Source organism: Nerophis ophidion, linkage group LG10, assembly GCF_033978795.1.
Source record: "Nerophis ophidion isolate RoL-2023_Sa linkage group LG10, RoL_Noph_v1.0, whole genome shotgun sequence".
Classification (NCBI taxonomy): domain Eukaryota; kingdom Metazoa; phylum Chordata; class Actinopteri; order Syngnathiformes; family Syngnathidae; genus Nerophis; species Nerophis ophidion.
The window spans coordinates 947,833-960,080 of NC_084620.1; the positions used below are offsets into that span (position 1 = coordinate 947,833).

At 42.1% G+C, this 12,248-nt stretch overlaps 1 protein-coding gene across 10 annotated transcripts in view; it reads right to left on the minus strand.

Annotated features, from left to right (window-relative positions):
• magi2a (membrane associated guanylate kinase, WW and PDZ domain containing 2a) overlaps positions 1 to 12,248 on the minus strand; it is a 500,346-nt gene that overhangs the window by 126,670 nt on the left and 361,428 nt on the right. For all 10 annotated transcript variants that reach the window (XM_061911997.1, XM_061911995.1, XM_061911996.1 and 7 more), the window contains exons 3-4: positions 7,289 to 7,408; positions 4,063 to 4,278 (exon numbers count right to left, since the gene is read on the minus strand). In XM_061911997.1, the coding sequence (XP_061767981.1) occupies positions 4,063 to 4,278; positions 7,289 to 7,408 (336 nt within the window). The remainder of the gene's footprint in view (positions 1 to 4,062; positions 4,279 to 7,288; positions 7,409 to 12,248) is intronic.

The window sequence follows — 12,248 nt, forward strand, 5'->3', positions numbered from 1 at the left end:
TGTGTCAGCAACCTCAGGGTTCCTGGTTCAATCCTCATCTTCTATCAACCTGCACCCAAGCTCTGGAACGACCTACCTCTGAGTGTTAGACAAGCCTCCTCTCTTCCTGTTTTTAAATCTCTCTTAAAAACATACTTTTATTCCTTGGCTTTTAACACATAAGTGATATCCATCCTGCAATGGCGCCCCATAATACACCTGCTGTGAGCCTGTTTTTATGTTTTATTTATTAACATTTTATCGTGTTCTGTTTGAGTTGTGTTTTAACCTGTTTATTGTACAGCACTTTGGCTACCCCTGTGGTAAATTTTAAATGTGCTTTATACTTACGTATAAAATACTACACGGTCTAGCTCCAGCCTATCTTGCCGATTGTATTGTACCATATGTCCCGGCAAGAAATCTGCGTTCAAAAGACTCCGGCTTATTAGTGATTCCTAGAGCCCAAAAAAAGTCTGCGGGCTATAGAGCGTTTTCCGTTCGGGCTCCAGTACTCTGGAATGCCCTCCCGGTAACAGTTCGAGATGCTACCTCAGTAGAAGCATTTAAGTCTCACCTTAAAACTCATCTGTATACTCTAGCCTTTAATGGAGGAACTGAAACATTGCGCCTGAAAAATAGTCTGTTCGTCTGCATTTCATTTTGGGGAATCAAAAACAAAGCCTCCCACTTAGTGACTCCGTCGGACTCACTCTTTAACCAAATAAAGTTAATAATTTTACTACTTACGTATAAAATACTACACGATCTAGCTCCATCCTATCTTGCCGATTGTATTGTACCGTATGTCCCGGCAAGAAATCTGCGTTCAAAAGACTCCGGCTTATTAGTGATTCCTAGAGCCCAAAAAAAGTCTGCGGGCTATAGAGCGTTTTCCAGTACTCTGGAATGCCCTCCCGGTAACAGTTCGAGATGCTACCTCAGTAGAAGCATTTAAGTCTCACCTTAAAACTCATCTGTATACTCTAGCCTTTAAATAGACTTCCTTTTTAGACCAGTTGATCTGCCGCTTCTTTTCTTTCTCCTATGTCCCCCCCTCGCTTGTGGAGGGGGTCCGGTCCGATGACCATGGATGAAGTACTGACTGTCCAGAGTCGAGACCCAGGATGGACCGCTCGCCTGTATCGGTTGGGGACATCTCTACGCTGCTGATCCGCTTGAGATGGTTTCCTGTGGACGGGACTCTCGCTGCTGTCTTGGAGCCACTATGGATTGAACTTTCACAGTATCATGTTAGACCCGCTCGACATCCATTGTTTTCGGTCCCCTAGAGGGGGGGGGGTTGCCCACATCTGAGGTCCTCTCCAAGGTTTCTCATAGTCAGCATTGTCACTGGCGTCCCACTGGATGTGAATTCTCCCTGCCCACTGGGTGTGAGTTTTCCTTGCCCTTTTGTGGGTTTTTTCCGAGGATGTCGTAGTCGTAATGATTTGTGCAGTCCTTTGAGACATTTGTGATTTGGGGCTATATAAATAAACATTGATTGATTGATTGATTGATTGATTGATAAATAAAGTTGATTTGATTTGAACCTCGTCACGTCCGTTGTGTCCTTGAGCAAAACACCTCACCCTTGCTCCTGATGGGTCCTGGTTAGCGCCTTGCATGGCAGCTCCCGCCATCAGTGTGTGAATGTGTGTATGAATGGGTGAATGTGGAAATAGTGTCAAAACGCTTTGAGTACCTTGTCGGTAGAAAAGTATAACCCATATCAGCAAGAATATGAGTGAAATTGGTCATCCGGAGAACAATGGTAGGTATTGTTGTAATTAATAAACTATTTATTATTACCGGCCGGGAATGGATGTATGCTGTCTTTAAGTTGAAGTGGAGTGGTAATTGTCTTTGGGTACACCTAGTTGCCACGATGATTCATTAAGCTAAGCTCCTGACACATTTAGTTGAATGCTGCGGACTCGTTTGTTACTGGATACTTTCTAAAATGCTTCTGCCCTGGAGACTTTGTATGTGGAAGTAATATGCAACTATAATTATTTGATACTTGTTTGTAATGACAAATGCGCCTTTTTAGACAGCAATATTGTTTAATTAAGGACTCTTGTTACATATTTCTAGCATGTGTATTAGTGTGCTTAACTGTTGTGTAGCTGCGAGCTCCTAGTAGCTTATAGCCCACAATGTTTACCTGTAAATGTAAAAGACTAAAATTGAAGAAAAGACCCACCTTGTGATCTTATTGGAGGACATTTAGATGTTAACTGGCTGTCCAGCTTTGAAAAAATAAACACGCTGCAGGACTGCTTGTATCGGACAGTTTACATTCAAGCAGATAAAACACCAATTTAAGACACCCCTGTAAATTAAAGCATCCTTGAGTGGGCGCTCTAATGACAACACAGCAGTGGTTTAATGGAGAAACCCTCCAGGTACTGGAAGACCCGCTCGGACTCCTGAGACTCATCGTCCCTTTTCCTCAATGTACCCTACTTGTGCACTTAGGCAGCGATTTCCTGCAGGATACGAGAAGTTTGCAGACGGCACACTAATCAGTGTTTCCCATACCACCACAAAAAGATTTTGCGCTACCTGTTTAAAATTCCCCATATTTATGCAGGTTCATTTTTTACTTATTTTGAAACGTTTTTACTTCGAAGGTGTCACTTCTGCTTCACGTGGTCTTGCAATATTCTTTCTATTACTGCACATGTGAGGGGGAGAATGTATTATTATGCGTCCGTTAACATGTGACCTTGATCAATCATGCATATCTGGCGATGATGTCATCTAGTGCCAACCTACCCACAATTCAGTGCCACAGAGAGATAACAGTCCTGTCAGAAACACTGCATGTAATGTCATTCAATCAATCAATCAATGTTTACTTATATAGCCCTAAATCACTAGTGTCTCAAAGGGCTGCACAAACCACTACGACATCCTCGGTAGGCCCACATAAGGGCAAGGAAAACTCACACCCAGTGGGACGTCGGTGACAATGATGACTATGAGAACATGATACTGTGAAAGATCAATCCATAATGGATCCAACACAGTCGCGAGAGTCCAGTCCAGAGCGGATCCAACACAGCAGCGAGAGTCCCGTTCACAGCGGAGCCAGGAGGAAACCATCCCAAGAGGAGGCTGATCAGCAGCGCAGAGATGTCCCCAGCCGATACACAGGCGAGCAGTACATGGCCACCGGATCGGACCGGACTCCCTCCACAAAGGAGAGTGGGACATAGAAGAAAAAGAAAAGAAACGGCAGATCAACTGGTCTAAAAAGGGAGTCTATTTAAAGGCTAGAGCATACAAATGAGTTTTAAGGTGAGACTTAAATGCTTCTACTGAGGTAGCATCTCGAACTGTTACCGGGAGGGCATTCCAGAGTACTGGAGCCCGAAATGAAAAAGCTCTACAGCCCGCAGACTTTTTTTGGGCTTTGGGGATCACTAATAAGCCGGAGTCCTTTGAACGCAGATTTCTTGCCGGGACATATGGTACAATACAATCAGCAAGATAGGATGGAGCTAGACCGTGTAGTATTTTATACGTAAGTAGTAAAACTTTAAAGTCACATCTTAAGTGCACAGGAAGCCAGTGCAGGTGAGCCAGTATAGGTATATATGTATGTATATATGTATATAAAGGTATATACAGTACAGGTATATATGTATGTATATATGTATATAAAGGTATATACAGTACAGGTATATATGTATGTATATATGTATATAAAGGTATATACAGTACAGGTATATATGTATGTATATATGTATATAAAGGTATATACAGTACAGGTATATATGTATGTATATATGTATATAAAGGTATATACAGTACAGGTATATATGTATGTATATATGTATATAAAGGTATATACAGTACAGGCGTAATGTGATCAAACTTTCTTGTTAAACTGCATTCACATTTGGATGTATGAGTAACTAATTAAAACTGCTAATCAGCCCTTGTCATTGTTGCCAGGCAACCACTCGGGAGGCTCCAGCACGTCATGACCTCGGTGTATGACCCCCGACGAGCCGAGCTGTCGCTAAACCAAGCACTTTGACCTCTTCTACGCCGCCACCTGTCGGGTCTGACCTGGGGTGAGGGCGACGCCGTTGCCGTTGACAACAGGCCTCTCCTCCTCCTCGTCCTCTGGCGGCTCAATGCTGGCTTTCTCCATGTTGCTGACCGACTTGTTCCGCTTGCGCTTGCCCTCGGAGCTGGGTCTGGCGCCCGGCAGCAGCTGGTCCGTTACATTTAGCAGCGGAATGCTGGGCTCGGCGGGAGGCTTGGGGGTGCCGTAAAAGTTATCTGGAACAAGGAGGGGCACAGGAATAAATAACTTCTACAGTATCTGCTTCGACATGTACTAATAAACGGGAATGGACACTGAAACTGTATTTATTGTGACGTTGTGCTGCTGAAGAGACAGGATGTGAAAGTAGTGGTTTTCTGTTATGCTAATAATCAACAAATAAAGCGGTAAGAATCGTGCAGGGCTGTTTTGACATAGTAAGAAAGTTTGTTTTGTTTTTTTGCTACTGCATGGATTGGTAATACGGCTTTAAAGCAGGCAATCAAAGCAAACAAAAACTATCAAAAGGTTGCATTAATAATATGTCATACAATCCATTTATCCATCCATCCATCTTCTACCGCTTATTCCCTTTTGGGGTCGCGGGCGCCTATCTCAGCTACAATCGGGCGGAAGGCGGGGTACACCCTGGACAAGTCACCACCTCATCGCAGGGCCAACACAGATAGACAGACAACATTCACACACTAGGGCCAATTTAGTGTTGCCAATCAACCTATCCCCAGGTGCATGTCTTTGGAGGTGGGAGGAAGCCGGAGTACCCGGAGGGAACCCACGCATTCACGGGGAGAACATGCAAACTCCACACAGGAAGATCTCAAGCCTGGCTTTGAACCCAGGACTGCAGGAACTTCGTATTGTGAGGCAGACGCACTAACCCCTCTGCCACCGTGAAGCCCCACAATCCATTTATCCCATCCATCCATTATCTACCGCTTATTCCCTTTCGGGGTCGCGGGGGGCGCTGGCGCCTATCTCAGCTACAATCGGGCGGAGGGCGGGGTACACCCTGGACAAGTCGCCACCTCATCGCAGGGCCAACACAGATAGACAGACAACATTCACACACTAGGGCCAATTTAGTGTTGCCAATCAACCTATCCCCAGGTGCATGTCTTTGGAAGTGGGAGGAAGCCGGAGTACCCGGAGGGAACCCACGCAGTCACGGGGAGAACATGCAAACTCCACACAGGAAGATCCCGACCCTGGATTTGAACCCAGGACTGCAGGAACTTCGTATTGTGAGGCAGACGCACTAACCCCTCTGCCACCGTGAAGCCCCACAATCCATTTAGATTTTCTAAAATAATTCTATATATGAATTATATTTCTTGGCATATTTTGTATTTTATTTTCAATGTATTTGTACTATCATACTATATCCTTGTTCTTATTGCTTGTTTGTATTTTAACCATGCGAAGCACTTTGTGAGCTCTTTCTGGGAGAAAGTAATATATAAATAACATTTACTTACTTACTTTATTTTCTCACAGTTGTCTTTAGCACCACTTACTTGAGACGTATCTTTCCATTCTGTTTTTGTTCTTGAATTTAAAGGCCTTTTGTTTGGTATTTTGAGGCATATTAAATGAGGTTAAAATATGTGGAAAAATAACAGCAATTTATTCAAGATATGAAAAAAAAAGATTTGTTATTTTTAAAATGTATCCTCTATCTCAACACACAGTGGGGCAAAAAAGTATTTAGTCAGCCACCGATTGTTTAAGTTCTCCCACTTAAAGTGATGACAGAGGTCTTTAATTTTCATCATAGGTACACTTCAACTGTGAGAGACAGAATGTGGAAAAAAAATCCAAGAATTCACATTGTAGGAATTTTAAAGAATTTATTTGTAAATTATGGTGGAAAATAAGTATTTGGTCAACCATTCAAAGCTCTCACTGATGGAAGGAGGTTTTGGCTCAAAATCTCACGATACATGGCCCCATTCATTCTTTCCTTAACACGGATCAATCGTCCTGTCCCCTTAGCAGAAAAACAGCCCCAAAGCATGATGTTTCCACCCCCATGCTTCACAGTAGGTGTGGTGTTCTTGGGATGCAACTCAGTATTCTTCTTCCTCCAAACACGACCAGTTGAGTTTATACCAAAAAGTTCTATTTTGGTTTCATCTGACCACATGACATTCTCCCGATCCTCTGCTGTATCATCCATGTATCCATTTTGGTATAAACTCAACACGTCGTGTTTGGAGGAAGAAGAATACTGAGTTGCATCCCAAGAACACCATACCTACTGTGAAGCATGGGGGTGGAAACATCATGCTTTGGGGCTGTTTTTCTGCTAAGGGGACAGGACGATTGATCCGTGTTAAGGAAAGAATGAATGGGGCCATGTATCGTGAGATTTTGAGCCAAAACCTCCTTCCATCAGTGAGAGCTTTGAATGGTTGACCAAATACTCATTTTCCACCATAATTTACAAATACATTCTTTAAAATTCCTACAATGTGAATTCCTGGATTTCTTTTCACATTCTGTCTCTCACAGTTGAAGTGTACCTATGATGAAAATTACAGACCTCTGTCATCATTTTAAGTGGGAGAACTTGCACAATCGGTGCCTGACTAAATACTTTTTTGCCCCACTGTATGTCGCCGTGCAGAAAAGCTTACACGAGTCAGCATCTTGGTCCACACACAGTTTAAATGGATAAGCGCATTAAAAATCCTAAATAAACTTTTTGTATTTTATGGCAAAGTTTGTTCCCAATAAAAAAAAAACTGGACCTATTAGTTTGCATGATCTACTTTCGGATGCCAATTGAATGTCCCACCAGCACTTTTTAATCACTTCCTGAGGAGCGCCATTGACAGCACAATGGACTGAGTTTGTGTTTGTGTTATCGTCATAAAGGCAGGGGCGTCCCCGGAGGGCTGGAGGGGGGCCAAGAGGATTTTTTTTTTTTGGAGTGTGACCACAAGAGATCATGGAGAGGTACTGTTTGTTTTGATTACGCTCCAAAGACGTGTGTGATTGTGTGTATGTGTGTCTTTTCATTCAGGATTGATAGTCTTCTCCGTGGTCTGCATGAGTGATGACATTTTACTAGCACGGAGGGTGTGTGAAGTGATGGACGCTTGCTCTGACTGCGACTTTGGCAGATTGACCATGCAAACGTCAAAAAAAGAAAAAAAAAAAAAGGAGAAATATCCACAATCACAATAAGTCGGGTTGTCGAGCGTGACCTGAGTCCATCCTTACCTTCATAGGTTCCGCTCTCAAGCAAGGCGCCGCTTTTTTCCAATTCCAGAAACCTCTCAACGGTCACAAAATTATAATCCACCCCCGGGACCTCTCCTTCCTTGGGCTGCCTGGTCGTGCCTGCGGGTGACAAGTGAATGGAGAAGACCTGTGAAGACCTCAGCATTGCACACACTTTATTGGCACAGTAAGTGTGTTTGTAGGATTGACTACGCTGGAAGCTGATCCATTAGGTCAGAGGTTGAGGTGAAACCAGCTCGCTAAGAACTGTTCAAACTTTATTGTTTCATCAATATGAGTCAAAGTTAAAGGAAATCACGATGGCATTGAAGATGTTGCTGCCTTTACTTTTGAAAGCCTGGATTTTGGGGCAAAACAACCAAAATTTACAGTAGTGTTTCCGATAGTTTCATTTTATTCGTGGCAGCCGGCCACACTTGTTAGGTGTGTGGGAAAAAATTGATTCAAATTTGAATCACGATACTCACGTTGTGCGATTCAGAATCGATTCTTATTTTTAAAAAATCGATTTTTATCTTTTTTATCAATCCCACTAAAGCAGGGGTGGGCATTATGTCGATCGCGGTCGACTGGTCGATCTCGGAGGGTGTGTCAGTCGATCTCAAGCCAGGCATTAAAAAATAGACATAAAAATGAGCAATCATCAATCATACCAAGACTTCACTTTCGTCAGTTGTTTGACATTCTCGGCACCCGAGGATCTTGTGAGATGACGCTGGCTGCTGCGAGCTCATATTTAAGAAAAAAATCACTAACAGGGCGGACGCAGAGAAACACATTTTATTTCTAGAGACTCCGTACCTACTGTCAAAACTCTAAAGACCGACTGCACAGTTCCTGTCTTCACCATAAAAGACCTGTTTCATCCTGCCTGTGCTAACAAAATAAGAGTCTCAGAAAGCTAGCAAGCTACGGAGTTTGATGCCAATGTATTTCTCCCCCGCCCTCAGCGACCGCTTTCTCACTTGCTTGCCCACCCGCACACTCACTGACGTCACTCACCTGCTGCCAGACATTAAAGGGCCACACACATATGCTACTCTCATAACAAAGTGTTTAAAAACCAGTATGCAAGTTGGACAAATGAGATGCCAAATCCAACCACTTTCATGTGGTATTGGACAGAAAGGAGGACTTTTTTTTTTTCCTCCATTTGAAAATGCGGACGTTATCAGCACCACTGTCTAATTCCAATCAATGCAAGTCATCAGAATCAGGTAATACACCAACTTATATTCTTGTCTTCATGAAAGAAAGGAATCTATGTGTGTTAAACATGCTTGTATTATCATTAAACACCATTAACTTGTCAACAAAAATGTCTCTTTCATAAATAAATAAATATAAATTATAAATAGGAATGAGTTGGATCTCCTCGACTTGGTCAATTGAAAAGTAGCTCGCCTGCAAAAAAATGTGAGCGCCCCTGGTCTTGATTATAAATGCACTCATTTAGTTGTATTCAGTGTTAAAAAAATATGGCTCTTACGGAGATACATTTTTAAATATTTGGCTTTCATGGCTCTCTCAGCCTAAAAGGTTCCCAACCCCTGGGTTAGAGTGTCCGCCCTGAGATCGGTAGGTCGTGAGTTCAAACCCCGGCCATGTCATACCAAAGACTATAAAAATGGGACCCATTACCTCTCTGCTTGGCACTCAGCATCAAGGGTTGGAATTGGGGGTTAAATCAGCTAAAATGATTCCCGGGCGCGACCACCGCTACTGCTCACTGCTCCCCTCACCTCCCAGGGGGGGATCAAGGGTGATGTGTCAAATGCAGAGAATAATTTCGCCACACCTAGTGTGTGTGTGAGACAATCATTGGTACTTTAACTTTATGTTGTATTATTTAATTTGAAAGTGCCACTTCTGCTTTCAGTTGTTTTTCGGTGCATGGGTCTTTGTCGAGTTTTGTGACGCTTGAAGAGATGTAGGAGAAACATTAATGACTTCTCCTAAGCTTGTGTGAGATGTTTTATTGATGTTATATCGTTACAGTCGGAATGACAGCTGTGCTTATTTAGTAAATAGCATCTGGGGAATTTCTCTTATTTCGCGTCTGTTATAATATTCCATCCCGAGCCAATCATGCAATATGAAACACTGAAATTGACAGTAAAAAGATGCTGTGTCTGTCACCCATGCATATTGAATCATGCCGTTATCATCTTTGATCATGTATTTTGCTTTTCTTTGTTTCATACATCACAAGATGACTGTATCTTTGATTACTACAGTAGATATTCACCTAATGAACTTCAGTTATTAGAATTCCGGTCGGACGGTTTTTCACGGGACATATTTCCAGTGTTGTTGTTTCCGGATGAGGAGATGCTGCTCCGTTATGGATTTATGTAAAGCCTGAATGTCATTTAAACAGTTTGCTCCATCTTTTGACACTTCTTCCACTCCCGTCCTTGCACGCTACACCGCTGTAAATTCATAAACTGTGAAAAGAAATACAACAATGCGATATTCAGAGTTGACAGCTGGATTTTTTGTGGACATGTTCCATAAATATTGATGTTGAATATTTCCTTTTTTTGTGAAGAAATGTTTAGAATTAAGTTCATGAATCCAGGTGGATCTGTATTACAATCCCCAAAGAGGGCACTTTAAGTTGATGATTACTTCTATGTGTAGAAAACTTTATTTATAATTGAATTGTGGGGCGGCATAGCTCGGTTGGTAGAGTGGCCGTGCCAGCAACTTGAGGGTTGCAGGTTCGATTCCCGCTTGTGCCATCCTAGTTACTGCCGTTGTGTCCTTGGGCAAGACACTTTACCCACCTGCTTTCAGTGCCACCCACACTGGTTTAAATGTAACTTAGATATTGGGTGTCACTATGTAAAGCGCTTTGAGTCACTTGAGAAAAGCGCTATATAAATATAATTCACTTCACTTCACCTCAGTATTACAGTAGTGTCTCCGCTCATGCTTGAACGATACACAAGTCTGTGCTGGTGCCAGCAAATCATACAGTCGTTTGTACGAAGGAAAATTAGAAACGCAGTGCAGAGTGCAGACCTCCGACAGCCTCTCTCTCTCTATCTCTCTCTCGATCATTAAAAAAATCATTAAAACAAATCTTGAACCCAGACTGAGATCCAAATCCCCCCGAACATTTAATCACTTGTTTTTCATTTCATATTTGACCTTTCCTGAAAGTATCGTAGAAATCTTTTTTAGCTATTTACAACAGAATTTAAAAAAAAGACAGAGGCTTTTTGTCAGTCATCCACTATCTTTGTCTCTGTGGGTGGAGGCAGGCCCACTACCACTTTTTTAAATTTTCCTTAAAGAACTCTCCTGAAGGAAGGAATCAATAAAGTACTATCTATCTATCTACAAACCCCGTTTCCATATGAGTTGGGAAATTGTGTTGGATGTAAATATAAACAGAATACAATGATTTGCAAATCATTTTCAACCCATATTCAGTTGAATATGCTACAAAGACAACATATTTGATGTTCACACTGATAAACTTTTTTTTGGTGCAAATAATCATCAACTTTAGAATTTGATGCCAGCAACACGTGACAAAGAAGTTGGGAAAGGTGGCAATAAATACTGATAAAGTTGAGGAATACTCATCAAACACTTATTTGGAACATCCCACAGGTGTGCAGGCTAATGGGTGCCATGATTGGGTATAAAAACAGCTTCCCAAAAAATGCTCAGTCTTTCACAAGAAAGAATGGGGCAAGGTATACCTCTTTTGTCCACAACTGCGTGAGGAAATAGTCAAACAGTTTAAGAAGAATGTTTCTCAAAGTGCAATTGCAAGAAATTGAGGGATTTCAACTTCTACGCTCCATAATATCATCAAAAGGTTCTGAAATCTGGAGAAATCACTCCACGTAAGCGGCATGGCCGGAAACCAACATTGAATGACCGTGACCTTCGATCCCTCAGGCGGCACTGTATCAAAAACCAACATCAATTTCTAAAGGATATCACCACATGGGCTCAGGAACACTTCAGAAAACCACTGTCACTAAATACAGTTTGTCGCTACGTCTGTAAGTGCAAGTTAAAGCTCTACTATGCAAAGCAAAACCTATTTATCAACAACATCCAGAAACGCCGCCGGATTCTCTGGGATCGAGATCATCCAAAATGGACTGATGCAAAGTGGAAAAGTGTTCTGTGGTCTGACGAGTCCACATTTCAAATTGTTTTTTTGGAAATATTCGACATTGTGTCATCCGGACCAAAAGGGAAGCGAACCATCCAGACTGTTATCGACGCAAAGTTCAAAAGCCGGCATCTGTGATGGTATGGGGGTGCATTAGTGCCAAAGGCATGGGTAACTTACATATCTGTGAAGGCACCATTAATGCTGAAAGGTACATACAGGTTTTGGAAAAATAAATGCTGACATCCAAGCACCGTCTTTTTCATGGACGCCCCTGCTTATTTCAGCAAGACAATGCCAAGCCACATCAAGCACGTGTTACAACAGTGTGGTTTTGTAAAAAAAATAGTGCGTGTACTTTCCTGGCCCGCCAGCAGTCCAGACCTGTCTCCCATCAAAAATGTGTGGCGCATCATGAAGCCTAAATACGACAGCGGAGACCCCGGACTGTTGAACGACTGAAGCTCCACATAAAACAAAAATGGGAAAGAATTCCACTTTTAAAGCTTCAACAATGAGTTTCCTCAGTTCCCAAACGTTTATTGAGTGTTGTTAAAAGAAAAGGTGATGCAAACAAAGTGGTGAACATGCCCTTTCCCAACTACTCTGGCACGTGTTGCAGCCATTAAAATCTAAGTTAATTATTATTTGCCAAAAAAAAAAAAAAAAGTTTGTGAGTTTAAACATCAAATATGTTGTCTTTGTAGTGCATTCAACTGAATATGGGTTGAAAAGGATTTGAAAATCATTGTATTCTGTTTATATTTACAATTTCTCAACTCATATGGAAACGGGGTT